General features: G+C 24.7%; 6 protein-coding genes across 6 annotated transcripts; 3 read left to right on the top strand and 3 right to left on the bottom strand.

Moving 5' to 3' along the window:
• Positions 1-4590: 4590 nt before the first annotated feature.
• Positions 4591-6737, top strand: Phum_PHUM310930 (Glypican-6 precursor, putative; the record flags this gene model as incomplete). The annotated part of the gene is made up of 8 exons (XM_002427290.1): positions 4591-4778; positions 4906-5062; positions 5210-5375; positions 5538-5668; positions 5738-6012; positions 6094-6269; positions 6411-6656; positions 6694-6737. The coding sequence occupies 8 exons, from the start codon at positions 4591-4593 to the stop codon at positions 6735-6737; spliced, it is 1383 nt and encodes a 460-aa protein (XP_002427335.1).
• Positions 6738-9885: 3148 nt separating this feature from the next.
• Phum_PHUM310940 (uncharacterized protein) lies at positions 9886-10727 on the top strand (the record flags this gene model as incomplete). The annotated part of the gene is made up of 2 exons (XM_002427291.1): positions 9886-10408; positions 10495-10727. 2 exons carry the CDS (start codon positions 9886-9888, stop codon positions 10725-10727), a joined length of 756 nt encoding a protein of 251 aa, XP_002427336.1.
• Positions 10728-12463: 1736 nt separating this feature from the next.
• Phum_PHUM310950 (class A rhodopsin-like G-protein coupled receptor GPRop1, putative) lies at positions 12464-13954 on the top strand (the record flags this gene model as incomplete). Its single annotated transcript, XM_002427292.1, has 7 exons — positions 12464-12686; positions 12761-12868; positions 12940-13045; positions 13132-13279; positions 13358-13468; positions 13560-13726; positions 13825-13954. The coding sequence occupies 7 exons, from the start codon at positions 12464-12466 to the stop codon at positions 13952-13954; spliced, it is 993 nt and encodes a 330-aa protein (XP_002427337.1).
• A 669-nt stretch (positions 13955-14623) lies between these two features.
• On the bottom strand, positions 14624-16017 carry Phum_PHUM310960 (Integrator complex subunit, putative; the record flags this gene model as incomplete). Its single annotated transcript, XM_002427293.1, has 4 exons — positions 14624-14865; positions 15144-15358; positions 15430-15557; positions 15616-16017. 4 exons carry the CDS (start codon positions 16015-16017, stop codon positions 14624-14626), a joined length of 987 nt encoding a protein of 328 aa, XP_002427338.1.
• A 1459-nt stretch (positions 16018-17476) lies between these two features.
• Positions 17477-20352, bottom strand: Phum_PHUM310970 (uncharacterized protein; the record flags this gene model as incomplete). Its single annotated transcript, XM_002427294.1, has 9 exons — positions 17477-17729; positions 17841-18009; positions 18105-18297; positions 18384-18534; positions 18815-18996; positions 19078-19221; positions 19324-19523; positions 20003-20110; positions 20307-20352. The coding sequence occupies 9 exons, from the start codon at positions 20350-20352 to the stop codon at positions 17477-17479; spliced, it is 1446 nt and encodes a 481-aa protein (XP_002427339.1).
• A 1392-nt stretch (positions 20353-21744) lies between these two features.
• Positions 21745-22863, bottom strand: Phum_PHUM310980 (uncharacterized protein). Its single transcript, XM_002427295.1, has 4 exons — positions 22842-22863; positions 22520-22604; positions 22211-22436; positions 21745-21951 (listed from the first exon to the last, which is right to left on the bottom strand). The coding sequence occupies exons 2-4, from the start codon at positions 22576-22578 to the stop codon at positions 21844-21846; spliced, it is 393 nt and encodes a 130-aa protein (XP_002427340.1). The 5' UTR covers positions 22579-22604; positions 22842-22863; the 3' UTR covers positions 21745-21843.
• Positions 22864-23667: the final 804 nt, after the last annotated feature.

The following is a 23667-nucleotide window of genomic DNA, read 5'->3' on the forward strand; positions in this document are numbered from 1 at the left end:
GCACTTAAACTATCACTATAACAAAACTAATATTAATAAACAAGAACTTATTACAGCTAGACTAAAAATCAAATGAACCGACGCCAATCTGTGTAGCTTCCCTATATTACTTTTTTCTTTCGTCAGTCAACTGTTTCGAATGTTCGAGCAAACACTTGCAAAATAAAATAAAAGAAATAGTCTTTAGAAGCTTCGCTTCTAAAGAAGAACAATTTGAGTTCGTCGCCAGTCTTTTGTTTATAAAAAGTTGAAAATGTGAATATTGAGTACGGGATCATAACAATATATTTAAAATTGAATTGTTTTGTAAATCTCAATTGAATCAATTAATTAAACAATACAATATCTATTATTAATAATAATCATATTAATTATAAATGAAATAAACTTTCAAACAAAATTTTCCAGGCCTATTTTTAATTAATTTTTTTTTATATCGAATAAATAAATAATGGAAACATGTAAAATTAAGATTGACTCTGCCAGATAATGAAATTTTTTTAACATCAATTAACAATGATTTATATATATATATATATATTATTAAATTTGGTTATAAAAAATACTAATCGAAAATATTAACCATTTCAACACATTAATTTAAAATTATGTGCTAAAAAACATTTTCTAAACATTTTTTTTTCCTCTATTAATTTTTTAATCCTTGATAAAAAAAAAAAAAAATCATCATCATCATCATTTAACATATTGAATTGTAAAAGATGTAAATTTTTTAAATCAACTTTTTCAATGTGTCATATATATATATATATATATAGACCTTGATATTAATTAAAAATTTTATTTTTTACACTTTTTTCATGCTTGAATATTAATTATGAATTTATAAACACAAAAGGCGAAACAAAGAATTATATATTGATGGGGTCAATGAGTTAAAGTTTCCCTAAAGTTCACAAATAATTCAAATTAATTTAATTTTATATTATTGGCAAACATGTAATTTTTTTTTTTTTTAACTTAAAGTTGGAAAAAAAAAAAAAAAAAGAAACAAATTTTTGCCCTTTTTTTTTTTTTTTTTTTTTTTTTTTTTATTTAGTTGGTACGTTTTACAGTGAATTAGTTTTATGAAAAATCTCTCGTTTCGATTATTATTATTTTTAATGCTTACCTATTGTTCTCTTGTTGTATTCTTGATAAATCATTTTCATGTTTTTAATTTATTTCCAATCACGTTAGTTAGTATAGTTAAAAGGAATAAATTATATTTTTTACAACATTTTATATGAAAAGGGATTTCGATTATCGGGAATATATTAAGAATTTTAGTGTGTCTCATCATAAAAATCTAAAAAACAACACGATGATATGGCTACTTAAAATTTCATCTATGAGATGACTATTTAAAAAAAAATTGAAAATTTTATTAATTGCTACTTAATTGTTAAGTAATATTAATTAATTTTCTATTTTACAATTTAAATAAATGAAATTCAGTTCTTTTATTAGTCTGATAGATTGTAAATTATTCGATAAAGTTTGAATTATCGAGTCATAATAATAATAATAATAATAATAATAACTAGTTTTTTTTTCTTGTTTTAAAGAGTGTACCGTACATTTACATTAAAAATTTTTTTTTTTTAAATTAATAATAATAAAAAAGGTCTTTTCAATGGCGAAAAGAATTGGAGATTAAGAAAATCCGATATGGGTAATTCAAAACGATGTTTTTTTTTTTTTTTTTTTTTTAAATTTATTTGGGCGCTCGTTATGGACCAAAAAAATTATTATTAATGTAATTCGAAATTAATGATAAATTTCAAAAAAAAACCTTCAATTATTATAACTTTATTGAATGAGAATTAAAATTCACTTATATTTTTAGAATTGAATTTTTTTTTTTTTTTGGTAAATATTTTATGTAAAAAAAATATTAAATGAAAATATTTTGCACATGTTTAAAAAAAAAAAAAAAAAAAAGAAAAACCACAACGACTTTTATTAGTGAGTCATCTTAAAAAAAAAAAAAAAAATTTTTGTCTGCATTCTTTACTTTGAATAAGCTCAGGTAAGAATTAAAAGGTGAGTAATTCTTAGAATGAAAATTCCATTTAGTTTTCATTTTGCCGTGTGTTCGGTTTCCGAGGTGATTATTTTATTATATAATTAGAAATATTAAAACAAGTTTTTTTTTTTTATAAACCTTTATCATTAGTGACATTTATTGACATTACATTTATATATATATATATATACAAAACAATTAAAAATTTTTAAATAAATAATAATCTGTTTTTTTTTTTTTTAAACAAAAATTTCGAGGCACACAAAAAGAATATAACAATTATCCTCATCAACTTTTTATTATTTTTACAAATAATATTAAGTCGTGTAGTAAATTTTTATAAAATTCATACATAATAAAAAATTATTGACCTTCCCCCCTTTCTTTAATAATATTCATTAACAAACAATAAAAAAATATTATAATAAATTAATTACCTTTGTGTGGTTTTTTTTCCAAGGAGTTTTTTACAATTGAAAATAAATGATAAAATTATTTAATTCTTTTGATTATTTCATTTAAACTTCTTTAAAAAAAAAAAAAAAAAAAAAAAATTATTTAATTTTGAATATAATTTTAAAATGAAAATTTGCAAAGTAAATTTTCATTTTAAAATTATTGATTTAAAACCATGTACATGTATGTTTTATAATTACGAGTTTTTTTTTATAATTTGTTCTCTCTAACGTGATAAATTATCCAGAACTAAAAATAATACTAGATTTAAATAGTTCAATAACATTTCTAACTACTCAAAATAAAATTAATTTAGTTTTTAAATTATTAAACTAAAAAAAGAAATTTAAAAAAAAAAAACGTCATTAAAATTTTTCCAACGGAAATTGACCAACACAAAAAAAAAAAAAAAAAAATTTCAAATAAATGGCAATGTTGTTGTTGTGGTTGTTGTTGTTGTTTTCTTTCTTTCTTATGACTGACTATTTCAGTGTGTTTATAAAAATTATTTTAAATATCTTTAACTTGATTTTATTTCCTGTTTAGGTTTATTAACGAAATTATTTTTCTGTTATTTTCCACATAAACGAACCAAAATGAAAATTAATTTTTCGTTCATGGATTTTAATTATTAAAATAAAATTATATTTTCTTTTCAGATGAACATTTAAATATATGTGCCAAAGATTCAAAAACGTGCTGCCTTCAAACAACAGAAAATTTTTTAGCTAACGAAAGTAGAAAAGAATATAATAAAGAAGTTACGTTTGCCATTAATCAACTGGGCTTGATATTGAAAAATCGAGCCAAGAGATTTGACAGTAAGTTTTTATTAGGAATCTCTTATTATGCGCGACACACAGTTGTCGGAATTATTATATTTATTCCAGGTCTCAACCTTGTTTTTCAAGGCATTAAAATACATTTTGATATTCAATCCAGAGAGAGAGAGAGAGAGAGTTTTTTCAAAATTTTAATCAGGTCATACGATATAATTTTTTTTTTTTTTGCGTTTATACCGGAATTTAATTTATTAAACATTTTTTCATGTTTTATGTTTCACGTGTGAACGGGGGGACCCATTGATATTGTGTTTTCTTTTGTTTATCCTTTTTTTCAAATATTTCTATAAATTTATGTTTTTTTTGAATATTTTTATTTATTCTGAAATCTATCGAATTTTACATATATAAAGACAAGTTCTCCTTGATTATTGTCAGATTTCATTCCATATTTTTATTCTATTCTTCGGTAATGATTGTTCGAATGTCGTACTTTTCCTTTTTGCAAATCTCTACATAAAACGTCTCATTTTTTTATATAATTTTTATAAAATCTCTTTTCACATTGTTCCCAAAGCCTACGATCATCGAAATAATTTTTGTTTTTATTTTTCTTTAATTTTTCACTTGTTTTGATTTTTAAATTTTTTTTTTTTTTTTTTGAATTAAATTGAGAAAAATTTTATTCATGGGTTTCTACTACAAAAAAACAGGTTCAAACTCAAGCGAACAAATATTTTTATATTTGATGCATATAAATATAAATTAAATTAAATCGAATCAAAAAAAAAAACTAATGTTATATGTGACCGGCAACAAATTTAAGTTTTTTTTTTTTTTAATAAAAAATGTATTCGACGTTGACTGAAAATAAAATAATTAGTAATATGATCTTATAAAAGTCACTGAGGTATTGTAATATTAATATTAAATGCCATAATTAATTAAAGTTTTAAAACTACCTTGAAAAAAAAAAAACAACCGCAACCACAAACAAAAAAAAAAAAAAAACCTTTAGTGCCGTAAAAAAATGAGGGGGTTGGGAAAACGTGATTCCAAACAAAAAATTGCAAATGGGACAGGATTTACCTGTCAAAAAGTTTTTTCAGTTTAAAAAAAAAAATAGGATTTCTTCAAGTTTTTTTTTTTTTAAAATATTATTATCTGAATAACAAGAAAAATTATTTAAAGAAATATAAATAAATATATATTTTTTTTTTTTTTTTTCAAAATTAAAAATAAATTTAATTTTTTTTTGTTTTTCTTTTATTTAAGGTTTTTTCAAAAATCTTCTTGGGGATCCAAAAAGAGATTTTGATAAAAATGTTTAAAAAAACTTACGGAATTATATACGAACAAAATTCGTTTGTTTTTACGGATCTTTTTGAAGAACTGGAACGATATTACTTGAAGGGACAGATAGATTTAGAAGAAGCAATGGAAAATTTTTTTACCCCTTTATATCAAAAAATGTTTACGGTTCTGAATTCTCAATATCAATTCGACGATAAGTAAATATAAATATTTAATCATTTAAAGGTTTTTTTTTTTTTTTTTTTTTTTTTTTTTTTTTTTTTTTTTAACCTCGTGGATGTAATAAACAAAAATCGATCTTTTTTTTTTTTTTTTTTCTTCCAGATATCTAATATGCATTGGGGATCACATGAAAGATTTAAAACCGTTCGGAGACGTTCCCCAAAAATTATCCGTTCAAATAAAACGTTCATTTGTTGCGACGAGAACTTTTGCTCAGGCTCTAAACTTAGCTAAAGATATTGTAAATAATATGAAAAATGTAAGAATTTTTATGGAAAAAAAATTTTTCTATTTTCGTCTTATAACCGAGTAAAATTAATTAAATTAGTCAAACTAATATTAATAAAATTAAATTTCCTGAGAAAAAATTTTTTTTTTTTTTTTTTTGTGTGTGTGTTCGATATAGTTGGGAGCCGCTGGGGATTGTCACGATGCCTTTTTTCGAATGTCACAATGCCAAGCTTGCAAAGGTGTTCCGGATTTAAAGCCCTGCACTCACTTATGTCTTAACGTGATGAAAGGTTGCCTTGCTTACCAAATGGGTCTCGAAGATGAATGGAATCATTTTGTTGGTAATTTTTGAAAAGTCATTTAACAAATTTTTATATATATATATATATAATTATTGTTATTTATTATTATTGTTATTTTTTTTTTTTTAAATTTACATTCGCTGGAAAATAATTTGAATTAATGAAAAAAAAAAAATGTATTTAAATTTATTTGTTTCGTAGATGCACTGGACAAAGTGTCGGACAGACTATTGGGTCCTTTCAACATAGAAGTTGTCGTTGAACCAATAAATATTAAAATTTCCGAAGCCATAATGAACTTTCAAGAGAATTCATTAGAAGTTTCTGAAAGGGTATTATATTATAATAATTTATGAAAGTATTACAAATCGAAAAAAAAAAAAAAAAATTATTTTATTTAGGTTTTCAATGGATGCGGGCGATTGAGTCTTAGAGGTCGAAGTCGAAGAGATATGAAAGAAATCCAATTGGAAACCTACGAATTCGCTAAAGAAAGTCATAAAATTACAAAATCTCCTCGGCATCCCACTTTAGAAAAATTAATACGAGATATAAGGCAAAAAGTTAAAGATTCAAAATCATTTTGGTCTTATTTGCCATATCATTTATGTAACAACGAAAAATTTGCTGTTGTTATGAATGACGACCCATGTTGGAATGGTTCAGCAGTAGGAAGGTAAAATTCCTTTTTTTTTTTTTTTTTTTTTTTTTTTTTTTTTTTCTGTCTCTCATACGTAAAAATTTTGTTTTTTTGCAGGTACACTAGAGAGGCTGTGGACAACGGTTTAAGTAATCAGCAAAATAATCCAGAAGTGACTGTAGATACTACAAAGCCGAAGAGCATTTTAAACGAACAAATTTATAGTTTGAAAATACTTACTAGTAAATTGAAAAATGCGTATAACGGAATGGACGTCGATTGGATAGACACGGGTAAATATAATATTGAAAAAAGAATCTTTTTTTTTTTTTTTTTTTTTACGCGGACCCCTTTTATATTAAATGCCAGTTATTTTAATATCTTTTTTTTTTTTTTCTTTTTCTTTTTTTTTTTTTGTTTAATCGTGAATTCAGAGGACTCTTCATCGGCGGACATCGGTTCGGGAGAAGGTTCCGGGGAAAAAGATGTAGTAGATGTTGAGGGATCCGGAGAAAGCACGAACGATTTAAATAATGACTACGATAAAAAAGAAACGAAAAAAATATTTCCTTTTATTCCATTGCGTCCTGTTTCTTCGAACGAAGGAACCAATTCCGTGTCTAAAAATGAAAAGGGCGTATTGCCCAAATACAACAATGGTAACGGACATTTTTCAAGCGGTACCTCGAACCTTCATAGTCAAGTTTCCCTTTTCAGGGCGGTCGCAAGTTATTTGTTGCCTATTTGCATTATTTGGATAGGTGGATTAATTTCCGAATGGCTGTGAATAAAATAAAATATTTTTTTTATTTTACTTAAAAATAACACGATTAATTAATATTTTTATTTACTTTTCATTTTTCTTTTGTTTTTTTTTTTTTTGTTTTTTTCTATACATAATTTTAGTGAAACTATAATGAATGACTTTTTTTTTTAAAAATAATTTGAAATATTTTTTTTTATTTTTCTCCGTTTAAATAATTATTGCTTATTGACAAAAAGAATAATATTATTAATATTTGTGTGTAAAATTATACACACACACACACAACAGTATTATCGAGTAGCATTTTAATTTTTTAAATAAATAATTATAAATTTATTTGCTCAAAGTGTTTTTAGGACCATCGGTCGCTGGTTTTATAACGAGTGACACAAATAATATGATTTTTTTTAAAAAATACGAAATTAATTATTTCACTGCGAAAATGATAATAATAATATAACGTTCTAGTCTTAAAATTTTTTTTTGTTAATTCTGTGCAATTTAGCCAGATTTTTTTTTTTTTTTTTTTTCTCCCGAAATTAATTTCTATAAATATATATAAAACCACCACGTCATTTAGTTTCTCCGTTTTCTTTATTACATTTTTTTTTCTTTTTTTTCTTTTTTTAATTAAAAAGGTCAATGAAAAAAGCTGCCATTTAGCAGTTAGTAGCTAAAAATTTTTATTTCTATTTTATTATTTTAAATATATGATTGATTGATTGATTGATTGATTATTTTAAAATATAATATTTTGTATTTTGTGACTTAGTTGATTACATTATAATAATAATAATAATAATAATTTTTTAAACGTATATTATATATATATTTTAGTGTTTTTGAATTATTTTCTATTTTATTATTTTAAAAAAAAAATTTATATATAAAAATTATTCCAATGTGTATTTATATCCTAGAAAAAATTTTTTTTTCTTTTATCATGTCCTAATTATTAATTTTTACATGTGCGTTACTATAATAATTTTTTTTTTGTTTCTTTCTTCCTTTTTACAAAAATAAATAAATAATAAATGCCGCGGCGGCGGCGGCGGCTTAGAATTTAATAATAATAATAATAATAATGTTAAGCAAATAGATTATCTCCACGTGTATAGGCGAATGTTGTTTGTTTTTGACTCGTAAAAGTTTAACCGGTAAACATTTGTCGTTAATAATTCACATTACAAAAAAAAAAAAAAAAGAATAAGGAATGTCCGTAGGAATAAAAAAAAAAAAACATGATGATAGAATTATAGAAATTTAAAAATTATTTTTTGTCCTTCACATTTAATTAATACACTTAAGCAAATAAAAATGATATTTTATTTTGTTTAAAGCATCATGTTACTACGACGTTGTGTGAAAAATTTTTTTTTAAAATATCCGAGAACTTGTAATTCAATTATTTATGGTACTCTTTACGTGGGAGCCGAATTTTCACAGCAAATTTTTTTAATTCAAAAAACAAACGTAAGTATTCCCGCGGTTTTTATTACCTTATTTGTTTGTCTTGTCTTTTGTTTTTTCCTAAATAATTTAATTTTACATTTTCAATCAAATATTTTTTTTTTTTAACCGACCAAAAAAGAAAAAATATTTGTTTGATATTCATTTTAAAAACTAAATAAAAATGCTGGGGGGGGAGTGATTTTAAATACTTTTACTCTAATATTAAACATGGACGATACAAACACATACACACACACACATTTTATAAAATTAAGGAATATATTTTAAATGCTTATTAAAAATATGCACTCCTCTAATTTTTTCATTTTTTTTTTTTTTTTTTTTTTTTTCAAAAAAATGAAAAGGAAAAAAATTCAATAAATATAAATGCTTTAGGAAGATATTTTTTTGTCGGATCAATCATCAATTCCAATTATCTTTACACATGGGGAAAAAATTTTATTATTATTATTATTATTATTTATTAAAAATAATTACCCCCCTTTATATGATAAAAATAATAATTTAAACGATCGCAGTATACTTTTCAAGTTTTTTTTTATATTATATATAAAAAAGTTGGCATTTGTAAATTATTATTATTATTATTTGTGAATTTGTTTGTTATGGTTTAAGGTACCTTTGGTTGGATAAAAATTATGTGGGAAATAATCGTAAAATAATAATAAAAAAAGTTTTATTAGATCAATTTGTTATGACTCCGCCTTTATACGTAATTTTCTACATAAGTATGAGCCTGTTGGAGGGACGAAAAGATTTTTTATCCGAATGTAAAGAAAAATTTTTTAAAACATTTTTTGTGAGTTTTTTTTTTTTTTTTTTTTTGTAATCTAATAAACAAACGTTATCATTGTTATTATTATTTGTTTTGTTTTGTTTTTTTTTTTTTTTTTTTTTTTTTTTTTTTTTTAGGGGAGTTGCCTTTTTTGGTTACCATCCCAAACAATTAATTTTTTGTTTTTCCCTCAATCAGCAAGAGTTGTTTATATCGGAGTTTGTTCATTTATTTGGGTAAACATTCTGTGCTGGATCAAGAGAAACAACCAGTCATTATAAAAATACTTTTAAAATAGGAATTATATTCATTCGGATACAATAACAGTCGATATATTACAACAAATTATTATTAATATTATTATTTTTGTTTTAATGGCAGAATTCAATGTGCGTTTTTAATATTAATTTTTTTTTTAAAAAGTTTTTTTTTTCCGGAAATTTTTTTGCTCATCATTCCCCTTGTTGTCGGAATAATAATAATAAAAAAAATGATTCGCTCAACAATTTTGATAATTACCTTTACATTTTGTTTCTTGTTTTATTTTATTAAAACTTTTTTTTAAAAAATGAATCGGTGAAACGAACCTAGATAAAACACATTCGTTGATATCAAATGTTTTTAGTAAAACGAAGAATATTTGTGAAATTATTATGTCTGTCAATTTTTTTTCTTTTTTTTTTTTTCCAATTTTACAAAATAACTCACTCCTCTTCACCAAAAATTTGATTTAAAAAAAAAATATATATATATAAATATAATTTTGTAATTCGAAAAGGAATTTACTGTAAATCTTTCTTCATGTACTCCAAGGTAAAATTTTTATCTGCATCGTCATTTAATAGCGTCTTTTACTCTATGGTTATTTCAGTTGAATTACAGTTGAATTAGTAAAATGATTAACGTTCTAGAAAATGTCGTCTTGGAAGGTTTTACAGGGATTATACCGTCTGTTTGCGTCGGAAACGTGGGTCAATTGGCTGCGGATTTAATAATACATAGTTTAAATTTAAAAAAATTGGGATACGTTTGGCATCCGTCCGTGATATCACTCGCCGGATCAGATCCTTACGGGTGGCATAATTCTATTTCTTTGGGCTTGGAAATTTTTTATTCGAGCTCTCTAAAAATAATTGTTTTTCAAATACGCACAACAATTATAGATAATAATAGTTTCGTTCAAGATTTGGTTTCTTGGTTACTGAAAAATAAGTTGAAGCAAATAATAGTGTTGACAGGTAGTTCGGCTCACGAAAGAAGAGATGAACAATTAGTGGGAAAACCGTTACGTTTTTTATTTTGTCCCAACACAAAAAAACTAGAGTATTCCAAAGCTCTCGAAAGGCAATGGGTTGAATTTGAAAATGTGAATATTTCAGAGAATTCCTCTTGTAAATTTTCACTTCCTCATATGCCTGGTAATAGAAAACATTTTATCCCTTAAATTTTTTTTTCCCCAAAGTTTTTAATTCATAAATTTAAAATGTTTCATTAACATTTTCAGGTTCTGGGTTTGCATTGAAATTATTTAAAAACTGTTGTGAAAACAATGTGCCTTGTTCAGTGTTAATAATGTTCTGTTCAGATGGTAATAATGCACCTGATGCCATGGATTTAGCAGATTATGTAAATGAATGGTTATTGTTAAAAGAAGAGCAAAAATTAATGAATTGGATGATTCCTCCTTCATGGAACCTGGTTTTCGGGTCTTGTCCTCCATTAGAAATATTCAATTAAAAAATTGTTTAAAAAATCTGAAACATGTTACCCTGTATTTTGTAAATAAATTTTTTTAATGGTAAATAATTGTTTTACATGGAAAATTATTGTTTAAAAATTTTCTTTCAACTTTTTTTTGTTCACAGATTTAAGCCAAATTTGGAAAACTTAATTTAAAAACAAACTCGGAATTAAAGGATTCAATTAATTCTTATAACTTTGTCTCTAATGCTTGCAACAACAAAAAAAAAAGCTTTTTTTGCTTAAATTTAAAATTTAAAAAAAAAAAAAAATTTCTCAGGACATTTCACTTTAAAACCATCAAAATTATTCAAAATCATAGTTAACTTTTTATTCAATAGTCAATAGGATATTATAGTGACAAGCATAAATTGACAATGAGGAATGTCAAGAGTTTTTCTATTCTAACAATCAGTTTTTTGGAAAATAAAATAACGTGTGAATCAGCGTGAAATTAAAAAGTTTTTTTCAAGTGGAAAATCTTTGCTATAAAAGGCTAAAAAAGGACAATATAAAAAAAATATTTAAATAATAATTAATAGTATTAAGACATTCCGTACACTATCAGAAATCAATATGGCGGACGTGTATTTTGTAAGTACAAATTCACACTTGATAAATTAATTCTGTTCGATCCGTATTGAGTTTTTTTTTTTTTTTTTTTTATTAATATTTTTATTATTACACTATCGCATAAGTGAAATATATAATTAAATTTATGAAAAACTTGGTAAAAATTAATGATAAATAAGTAAAACTCTTTTGAGACGGATTCGTTTATTTTTACTTTCGTACGATAATTAATTCAAATCCCGCCGGTTAATAAATAATTTAATATTTTTCTTTTATTTATTTTTATTTTTTTCAAATGAATAATTGATGATACTAAACTCTCATTCGTTCGTTTACACTCACTGAAAATAATAGAAAAACTTGACAACAATAATTTAATATAACCAATTACGTGTAATTTTATTAAGATAATTTATTTATTCATAAATACTGGATAATAATTAAAAAATATTAGAGAATTAAGATTAGGAATCCTTACCCTACCAGGATAAAAAGTTACACGAGGAAAACCTTTGAAAAACAAAAAAGATTAATAAATTCTTTTTAATCGGTATTTAAGTTAATAGGATTAACAAAAAATGAACAAAATTGTCGGGGGGAAACCGAAAATTATATATATAGCCGAAGAAAAAAAAAGAAACAATTAACTATTTAATTTGAATATATATATATATATATATTTTTTTTTTGCGTGTATGTCGTCTACTTTGATTAACCGAAAGAGTGAAAATGTTTTTTTATTTTCCCTTTTAGTGAATCGATATAAAAAAATATATATATATAAAACCGTTATTTAAAAACAAAAGTTTCAGTGTAGTTGTTTTTTTTTTTTCTCTTTCTTTTCTCTTAACTTTTTATTTTATGTCGATTTATTATTAATTTAAAAAGAAAGAAAGAGAAATAAAAATAAAAAATGGTGAAATCGCAAGAACTTTTGATGGTGAGACCAACTCAAAACCATCATTTTTGGTCTCAGGGTTTAAATTTTGGAAATCAAACCGTCGTTGATAAAGTTTTACCGGAAATGCTTCATATGATCGATCCTCATTGGTAAAACATTTTAAAAATAAAAATTAAACTTTTTTCTCTCGAAAGAAATTAATTTGATTTTTTTTTTCTTTTTTTTTTTTTTTTTTTTTTTTTTTTTTTTTTTTCCGCCGATGAATTCTTTATGGCATGGAATTCTGGGATTTGTAATTGGAGTTTTAGGAGCTGTATCCCTAATCGGAAATGGAGTCGTCATATACATATTTACTACTACGAAAAACTTGAGAACTCCATCTAATTTATTGGTTGTCAATTTAGCTTTCAGTGATTTTTTCATGATGTTTTGTATGTCTCCGATCATGGTCGTAAATTGTTATAACGAAACTTGGATTATGGGTAAGTAATTAATATTTTTTATTAAAACCTTTAAAATAAGGAAATAAAAATTTTTATTTTTTAATCCCGCGCAGGACCTTTCATGTGCGAAATTTACGGTTTGTTGGGATCACTTTTTGGAAACGCCTCTATTTGGACGATGACAATGATAGCCCTGGATCGTTATAATGTCATAGTCAAAGGTATTAAATATTAAAATAACTTAAATATAAAAGTTACCTAATTATATTCAAAATTTTAATTTTGAATGCAGGGCTTTCTGCGAAACCTATGACGATAAAAATGGCTTTGCTTAATATTTTGTTTGTGTGGATTCAAGCCCTTTTGTGGACAATATTACCGCTCTTCGGTTGGAACAGGTAGTGTAAACTTATGTTTTTATTCGAATCCGTTACCTTTTTATTTATTCAAAAATTTATATATATATATACACATATTGATTTAGGTATGTTCCCGAGGGAAATATGACTGCTTGCGGAACAGATTATCTCACAAAAGATTGGTTTAGCAGATCTTACATTCTTGTTTATTCCATATTCGTGTACTTTTTACCACTCTTCATTATTATTTATTCATACATATTTATTATTCAGGTTCGTATCCCAGAAAATAAATTTAACTAACGTCATTTGAACATTTATTTATTTATTTTTAAACATCACTTATTTCAGGCCGTCATCGATCACGAGAATAACATGAGAATGCAAGCCAAAAAAATGGAGGTAGCATCGCTAAGGTCTCAGGATGATAAAAAAAAATCTGTAGAAATAAAACTTGCTAAGGTAAAGGAAAGACTATAGGGGAGATTAGTCAATTTTTATTAGAATATTTTAAATTTTTTGAAGAAAAAAAATCCTCGTTTTGAATTTACAGATAGCTTTGATGACGATAGCCTTGTGGTTTTTTGCATGGACTCCGTATTTGGTAATCAATTATGCAGGAATATTTGAAACATTAACAATATCGCCGCTTTTTACAATTTGGGGATCCGTTTTTGCCAAAGCAAATGCAGTGTATAATCCAATTGTATACGGCATTAGGTATAAAAATTCACATAGAAATTATTATTCGACAATTTCCTTCTCCCTTTCTTTTCTTATTAAAAGTTTAATTTTATTTTTTCAAATTTTAAACACAGTCATCCCAAATACAGAGCGGCTCTTAAAAAGAAATTTCCAAGTTTGGTATGCGGGACTTTGGAAGATGATCACACGTCGGCGGCATCGGGAATCACGACATGCAATGAAGAAAACACGACAAAAGTTTAATTTGAAATTTTTTTTTTTTTGTAATATGTAGTCGTGTATCTGACTGAGATCACAAGTCAATCATAACTAGTATAGGTTTATCGTAATTGTTCAGATAAAATTAAAATTTGTAACAAGTTTAGTTTTTCTAAAGAGAAAAAAAAAAATAAAACAACCATTTTCAGAGTATGTAATAAAACAAAATTATATTTATTTCGTGCTGAAATAGTTCGTAGGTAATTCTGAAAGAATGAGAAAAAATTTTTTTTTCAAGTACATATTATATTTATCCGAAGAAAAAAATTAAATAAATTTATTATAAACGATTTACGTATTGAGATTAAAAAAAAAAAAAAAAAAAAAAAAAACTTTATTTTCTTCGTTTTGTTAAAATGTCGATAAGACGTTATCAGAGTTTAAAATTTGTTTTTGTAAATAGCGAATTATATATATATATATATATATATATATATATATATATATATATATATATATATGCGTTTAAATATATATTATTCATTTTTCTCTGAGTTTTCACAACATTTTTTATGAACGATTCGTTCACCACCTCTTTTGAGGTTTCCATTCAAATTAAAAAATTTGCTCACCGACCGCGGCGGAAGACACATTTACCAGACCAAAATAAATAAAAAATATTTATTGTTACAGTAATAAGTATTTTTAAAATTCTCATTTGTGTTTGGTTCTTTTCTCCTGCATTTTAGCAGCCGCTTTTTTCTTCATGTTTTGAAGTCTTTTGTCGGCAGCTATAATATTAGCAGGAGCTGGAGCTGGTCCGGATTGAGGCTTTTGATTAGGAGAACTTGGAGTTTTAGAATTGTTAAACACCGTCGAAGATTTATTATTTGAGCTTGAAGAACCGGAATGATGTTTAGAAGATGAACCCAATCCAGAACTAGAAGGTTTCGAACCTAAATCAAAGTTAAACATTTTTTACCAATTATAAATTATATATAATTGAATAATAAAAAAAAATAAAAACATATTGCATCAAGGTAAATAAAAACTTTTTTTTAATCAAATCAATAAATCTGTTTGATTATACTTTAATTTTTTTTTTTTTTTCAGAATTCCATAACCTGCTATAGAGTTTGTAAACAGTTATCTCTCTGCTTCAAATCCCAATCGGTAAGTAATTTTATAAATATAAAAATTACAGAAAATAAAATATTTGAAATTAGAATAGTACCTAAGGAAGTAGAAGAATGGTGAGAGAGTCCACTTGCAGAAGAATTTTTCGAATGACCATTACCAGAACTTTTTTCTGATCTTTTAAAAGCCGAGTTTTTGCCATCTGACAATGATTCAGTTTTAGATTTTTTTGAAGTTGTTGTCTCTACATGAATGCTTTTAATTTTAGATTGAACTTTTTCCTGAGTTTTTTTTGTACAAATAGAGCAATACCTATAAATAATTCATGTCATGAGAAAGGAAGGAAAAAAAATTCCAGTCTCGATCATGCCAGTAAGACTCACCAAACCAGACGAGGATCATTTATGTTTTCTGATATGGGGGGTTTGTGGCACTCCTGATGATATAACATATGACAATCACTGCATTCGACAAGTCTGTTTCTGGGTCCCACAGACATGCCTTTACAAATCTGCAAATTTTCAAATGGTGCAACAAAATAAAATATTGGCAACTATTTATATAAAAACAAATTTCAGAGGTAAAATAAAAAATTTTCTAGCCTTGCAGTTGAGGTCCTCTTCGAATATTTCTAATGCTAAATCTTCATCTAATTCAGGAGTCGTTCTGGAAGAAACCGGTTCAGACGGAGGAGATGAATCTCTTGATGATTTTTCGGGGATTTGTGCGTTTAAATTGGTTTGGTTGGGCGATGGTCCTCGAGAGGATTTTGATGATTTTTGAATATCCAACGATTTAGAAGTTTCTTCTAAAGATGATCCCCATTTTAAATTTAATGTTCGCGTTCCGTTGTATTTTTGCTCTATCACTTCTTTGAGCAAATACATAATTTCATCAGATGCATCCTTAGAGCTAGAATGTAATAATTTCAATGCTCTGCAAAATGCCGGTTCCATTTCAAAGGTAGCCATCACAGTGAATAAAAGCTATTCCAACATAAGTCAAAACAATCAGAAAATAAATGTAAGTTATATTCAACGTATTGTTTTTATTAATTCAAGTAAACAAATACAAAGTCACCATATTTAATTTTCTAAAAAAAAAAAACATTTTTGCAGTGTTGCCATAACAAATTAATTCGAAAAACAAAATTATCAAACTTGATGGCAGCTTGCAAATATAAAAATGTTTTTTATTTCTTGAGGTGAGACTTAAAAATCATAAAATTTAAAAAAGAATACGAGCATAATCAATAATAATCGATAAAAAAAATATGAGGAAAATTTTTTTTAACGTTTAATTCCGAGCAGGAGACCGAAGTGCAGTTTTAAATCGTACTTTTTAAATTTTATTTTTCCATCGAGAGACAAATTATTTTATTTATAAATTTCTCTAGGTGTCCAACTTTTAACTTTTTACTATTAAAAATAAAATTCTAGTTTATATTTATGAAGCGAAAACGAGATTGTGTAAAATATAACGAATACATACGAAAATAATATAGGAAAATTAATTTTTTTCTTGAAATTTTGAAGTTATTTATATAAATTCTTTTTTCATAAGGATTCGTAAATAACTGTATAAGGTAATTTTTTTTTTTTAAAACCTAAACAAAATGTATACGCATTTTACGAAATCATCATCAACAGTATTGACTATTCAAAAATCCTTAAAAAAAAGCAAGAGACAAAAACAGAGACTGAAACCTCAACTCAATGTTTTTTTTTTTTTTTTTTCTTCATTCTCACAAATAAACTCTGAAAATCTGAGAATGATAAAACGTTAAGACCCTTAATTTGCTTTGATTTGTTAGACGTTATCACATATAGGGTAAAAATCCAAAAAAAAAACACTTTAGAAACATGTATAGGATAGGTTAAATTAATGGTTTCATGATTTTATAAAAAAAAATTACATAATCATATGATATATTATGAATATTAAAAATAAAATTTTTGAAATTAATAATTTTATTATTATTTTTTAAATAAGTTTATTAGGAATTATAAAATTTTTAGGTTTTAATTACCGATTTCCCAAAAAAAAAAATTTTTTTTTTTTTTCTTTTTTTTGTTAAATTTAATTTTTAAAAAAATGAAACCCTCAAAAATATCCAAAAAAAAAAAAAAAAAGAAAAAAAAAGAAAATTTGTAAAGTAATACCACATATTTACTTTTACATAATTTTTTCGTTAGTCGTCATTAAATAAAATCAAACCCTTAACAAAAGTAAAAATAATAATTAAAAAAAAATTAAATTGAATACAATTAAAAAAATTTTTTTTTTCCTTCCCGATTTTAAATTTTACCAAAACATTGTCTTGTTTTTTTTTTTTTTTCTTTAAATCGATTACAAAAAAAAAAAAATTTCTTAAGGTAATTATTTAATATGTACATTTTAGTGCACAATAAATAAATTTCAGATAACAATTTATGTAAAATGAAATTTAAATTGAAAAGGACTTCCGTGAAAATGATGAAATCCTTGAGTAAATTTAAATCCTCCCTGACTGTATTGGCCGGATTCGGGATCCAATGGATCGTCACCGTTGTCAAATTTTTCTTTTTTTTCGGGATCAGTCAAAACTTCTTTTGCAGCTGCAATGTCAATAAATTTTTTTTCAGCTTCTTTTTTTTTATTTTCATCAGAAAAATTATCGGGGTGCCACTTTTGCGCTTGTTTTCTAATAAAAAAAAAAAAATAATAAAAATTTTATTACAATTGATGTGTTGAAAATATTGAAAATAATCAAAAAGTATATATATATATTAAAAGGTGTTTAAAAGTCACGTACCTGTAAGCTTTGATTATTTCTTTTTTCGAAGCAGATCTTGAAACTCCTAATATTTTATAATAGTCTCTTCGCTCCGATTGTTTTTGAAGCTTGTGAGCTCTTTGAAGTCCTTCCTTGGCGCGTTGATAATGATCATCTAATTCTAAAGCTTTATGATAATCTTGTATTGCTAAAAAAAAAAAAAAAAAATATTATGAGAATGATTTGAATGAAAGCTTTGCAATTAAATCTTGTTGTAAATGATTGATTAACTTTTTTACATACCATCGTCGTACAATTCGCTATTTAAATAAGCTTCAGCTCTGTCACAATATATTCTAGGATTTTTTTCTATTTCTAATGCGTCTCGGCAACTAGAAATGGCGAGAGGTAACTGTTGATTTTGTAGATAGCAATGGCACAATTTTTCATGGGCGCGGAATTTAATGGCTCGCACCGACGATTCTGCCAAAAGAATCTTATAAAAAATAGATATTAGACGTTAAAATTAAATTTTTCAACTTTAAAATTAAATAAATAATGGTATTTTTTTTTAAACAAAACCTTTTTAGCGGATTCAATGCAATTATCGTAATCCTTTTCAACGGCAGCCACATTCATTTGACTGATTAATTTATCGATTTTTTTGACTTTTTTGTAATGTGGAAAACAATCTTTGTGCTCAGGATCCAATTTTAGACACTCTCTAATTTGCCTGAAAATTTTTTCAATTTCAATTATCAATCCTTCGTATTGAAAATTAAAATTGTAAAAAAATAATAATATTGGGACTGACGTGTCACATAAATTATAGAGTAAATAACACAAATGAATGAGAGACGTTTGAGAGGGGGAAAAAAAAAAAAAAAAAAAAAAAAAAAAGATGCCTATTCATGAGCACTCGTGTTTTCACTCAAACAAATTTATGAAAAATTAATTATTTAAAGTCTTGCATTTCGTTCATTTTCGTAATTATTATATCTTTACATACGTACCTTAAACTATCTTCAGCTTCACCTAAACTATAATATAACAAAGCTAATTTGTAGTATCCAGCTGTATTGTCAGCATCTAATTTGGTGGTTGTTTTTATATCATTTATCGCACCTTCTATATTTCCCATTGCAGAATACCTTTCGGCTCTTAATTCCCTTAATTCCGCTGACCACGGACAAAACTAAGAGGTTACGAAAAACTCGTTAAAAACAATATATATTTAAACAATTGTTTTGATTCAAGACTATGCTTATTGACTTACTTCAATAACTCTATTTAAAACTTGCACGACTTCATAATGATGAAAATCCCGAGGCTGTGATTTCGCCATACGAATATCTTCTGCTACGGGATATACTTTATGATAGCTATCGAAAGCTTCGACATTATTCGGATCATAACGCAACTAATTAAAAAAAAAAAAAATTATTCTTAATAATAAAAATTACAAAAAAAAAAATAACATTGATTATTTTTTATTTTTTTTTTTAAATTTAAATATATTTACCACTTCTTGATAATCCATTAAAGCTTCATCTAATTTTGCTTGTTTAAAATATATATTACCCCTCTGCAAACGAGCAGGATAAAAGTCAGGTTTTATTTGAAGAACTTTATCTAAATCAGCTATCGCTTGACGAGCCTTTCCCAAGGCCAAAAAAACAGTACATCTTTTATATAAAGTTAAATAATTATTTGGATCTCCTTCTGCAAAGTTAAAAACATTTATTTCAAAATTAATGTTTTCATTTTCTCAATCAATCTTATAATTTTAATAAGTACTTGTTTTTCACAATCAAAAACTTCAAGACAGTAAGTATTGTTCTTTTTTTTTTTTTTTTTTGCCAAATTTTTATTAATAAGTATTTTCAATTGATTGTAAATAATTTTTAATTCTTTTTTTTTTTTTTTTTAGGATTTTCATGAAATCATAAGCTAACAATGATCAATTAAGATCAACAACTACTCGACACAATGATGTCAATTTTATTAATCCACCATGTTAGGTGTGCTTATGTATGTCAAGGTAATAAAAACTACTATATTAAAAAACATTATTACATTTTTTTAGTCAACATCTAATTTAATACTCAATTTTTAGAAACTTTTATTTAAACCAAGATCTCTTATTTGAATTTTTTTCCTAAAATTTTTAAGCTGTTTTTTTTTTTTTTTTTTAAACATACCAACAGCTGCATGATAATGAGATAAAGCATCTTGAAGTTGACCTTTTGCTAAAAATTCTCTTCCCAACTCTAAGTGTTCATTAACATTTACTATTTTACTGTTAGAAACTGCAAAAAAATTAAAAATAAATTACATAATTTTTTAACCTACAAAATTATTTTAAAAAAAAAAATGAAATCATAATTTGATAATTATTTTTGTTTTAAGCTCTATAAAATAAAATTGTATTTGTATTTTTATACAATAGGAAAAAAGTCAACCACAAGCAAATGATGGAATCTAAAAGTGAAAATCATGAGATACTATTATTAAATAATATCCAAAGGTTTCTTTCATCAATGAGTACCATGTTTAATTTAAGTAAGTATTTATTAAATTTATGTGAAATGTTTAGGTCTTGTCTTAAACTATTATTTCAAGAAAATAAACTGCCTGACTTTATTGTAATGATTTTTTATTATTAATCAAATAATAAAGTTTCAGTTGATGACACTGATTTTAATATATATATATATATAGTTATTCTAATTTTGTTTCATAAAACTGAATGAATGAATGAAACAAAAGATATTCAGGCACAAGATAAGAGTTCTAATAAAATATTTCAAAAGTAGATGTTACAAAAAATTTTCATGAGTTTTGCCTGAATTTAATTACAACTATTGACGAATTAAATTTATATATATTTTATAAAAATAAAATTAAAGCTGAAACTTTACATTTAATCTTTGAAATAATAAAAAATCGAAAAAATTGCATTTCATTTTAAGATATATTTATACACACACTCACACACACACACATATATATATATATATATATATATATATATATATATATATATATATATATATATATATATATCTATTGCCAAGTAATAAAAAATAATAGATGAGTTAATACAAAACTCACTTACATTCAAACTTTTCTAAAAGAAGTAAAAATAACCAAGTCGTGCACACCCTCCACGGGTTGACATGCCAAAAATCAGTTTCTAAATACATAACTATAAATAAATACTATAATAAATTACTCATTACGATAATTTATATGCGATTAAATACATTAAGTCAGTTAATAGTATCCATCTTGGTTATATTTTATGTGGTAAATTTCAATTGGTCTAAATCGTTTCGCGGCAAAATCGAAAAACCGGAAACGAATTAAATATTTATGTTAAGTTAATAAGCCAAAGGCTAATAATATTCAACGAAAATTCGAGAAATCGAACGTGTTTGCCGGTGGTTTTGTTTGATTTCTAAAAAGTCAGTTTTTGATTGTTTGTCTTTAACCTAAACTTAATTATTTGTCTGTCTTAAAGAAAAAAAAAGAAACATAAAACTAGACAAAGGATAAAATGAATAAGACTCAGGTAACTAATAATAACTTTTTTTTAAAACGAATGGTTGGTAATGATTACAAATCACAATCCAAAATTCTTTTTTTTTTTTTTTTCAAATAATTTCGGTTGGAAACTTTTGATTGGAAAAATTCAAATAAAATAATAAGCGTTCTCTTGTTAAAATGTATTTATATATTTTAATAATATTTGAGCAATCACGTTGGAATAAAATGAGCATAAAGTAAAAGGTTTTCTTTCGTAAATTATGTTCTTAAAAAAAAGGAAAAACATAATTTGCCTTTCCAATTATAATATGAAGGAATTTTTCAAAAAAAAAAAAAAATTACATTATTATTTATACGTGTTAAGAAAAAACGTTTTTTTAAAAATATATTTATCGATTTTAATCGAATTTAATAATAAATCAAAATCAATTTTTCAAATTGTTAGTAAAAATACAAAAAAAATAACAAATAATGAAAAATTTATTAAAGCCCATCAAGCGCAAGTAACAACTTCTTTATTTTTGCAGCAAACTTTAAGTGTTGGTTTTACATTGCTGTAAGTCCACATGTTGCTGTTGCAAGCTTTGTAGTATAGCATAGGCTGAAATTATTTTTTACAAAAAAATTAATAATCATGACACTCATAAAATTTTACCGACGCACAACAAACAATTATATCGGGGGGGGGGGGGGTGTGTGTGGGGCAAACTGGTGTTAAGTTAGTTTTTTTTTCCTTTTGATTATTTTCTATTTTATAGATTTTTTTTTTTTTTTTTGATTAGAAAAACCTAACAAACGCAAAGTACTTAAAAAATAAATAAATAATACGCAATATTTAATAATTTTTATTGTATATTTACCACGAACGGATCTTCAGTGTTATCCAAAATATCACAAAGTTTTTGAGGTCCTTCTTCTTTAGATGCTTCGGCCAAGGCTTTGCACATGTTCAAACAATTTTCCGCACCTTCTTTTTCGCAATCTAAATCAAATTTTGGGGATTTGGATGCGACGGGAGTGTCGGAGGTTTGTTCCGGTTTAGGGGATTTAAAAACACCACATTGACATTTGGACTCATCTTCGGCTCTAAAAAAACGACAAATTGTGTGGATTCAGAAGTATTTATATTTATTTAAACGTAAAAAAAAAATAATCATAACGATACGTACCTTACAACTGTGGCAGTTACCGCTAAAAGCGTAATAAGAAGTACTTTGTGTCCCAACATTTTCGTTTTTAAAATTTAATCGAAACCTAAATAAATTTCCCCCACGAAAAAAAAAAAAAAAAATTAAAAAATTTTTTTTACAATTCTTTTATTTTGTTTAAAAAGGCTCATTATTAATGACTATTTGAAAAAAAAAAAAAAATCTGTGCACATAATAAAATGTTTAGTTTTGAGAAAAGCACAAAAATAGCTCACATAGGTAAGCTTTAGTAAATTAAATATAAAAAAAAATAATAATAATAATGTTTAAATTAGTTTGTTACCTTTAAAAATGAAGAAGCTAACAACAGGTATTCCAGACGTTAACTGACACTTTGTTTTTGCGAACCTTTTTTTATATAAATCCTAAAAAAAATTTTCTAAGCCAAGAAACGAATGCGTTATTTTTAATTCTCCGCCTCCGACACGAGTCATTATCTTTTACGAGTGATTAGTACCTACAATTAGCTTAGGTAATTTTTACGTTTACAAAAAATATTTCCCCCCACTAAATTTCCAGAATATCCAGGAGTGAAACTAATTTTTTTTTTTTTTTTTTTTTTTGCTTTTAGAACTTTGGACGGTAATCCACTTAAAAATAATTTTTTTTTTTACTTATTTATTTTTTAAAATGAAAAAAAAAAAAAAAAAAATTTGATTATCATTAAAAAAAAAAAAAGCAGTTTTATTGACCTTGAATGAGGGCAATCGATCTTTGTTATTTTTTCTAAAACCCGATAAAAAAATATAAAAAATAATATTTAATTATTATTATAAGATGCACACGTGAATATAAGCAAACGAATAAAATATTTAAATAATAATAATAATAATAATAATAATAAATAAATGTTTTTTCTTATCCGTTTTAACATTGATTAAATATTTCATTGAGTAAACTATTTATTTGATTTTGATTAAAATTATTTGAAAAAAAAAAAAAAAGAACTTTTTTATTTAATTAGGTATTTATATTTAGTATTTTTGTATTTTATTATTATTATCGTTTTTATAATGTAATTTCATTTTACATAATTAAACGTTAAAATTTTTATTTATTTTTACAGGCACACACATTTAAAAAAAAAAGGAATGGATGTATAATTCAAT

This window comes from Pediculus humanus, genomic scaffold (genome assembly GCF_000006295.1).
Source record: "Pediculus humanus corporis 1103172107714 genomic scaffold, whole genome shotgun sequence".
Taxonomy (NCBI): domain Eukaryota; kingdom Metazoa; phylum Arthropoda; class Insecta; order Psocodea; family Pediculidae; genus Pediculus; species Pediculus humanus.

Bases quoted from the DNA above. Each gene is read 5' to 3' on its own strand.
- Phum_PHUM310980 (XM_002427295.1), bottom strand. From the start codon at position 22,578: ATGTTGGGACACAAAGTACTTCTTATTACGCTTTTAGCGGTAACTGCC. The intron at 22,437-22,519 runs GTACGTATCGTT...TCGTTTTTTTAG, and splicing joins GTAACTGCCACAGTTGTAAG to AGCCGAAGATGAGTCCAAAT. The intron at 21,952-22,210 runs GTAAATATACAA...AAATAATTTCAG, and splicing joins ACACTGAAGATCCGTTCGTG to CCTATGCTATACTACAAAGC.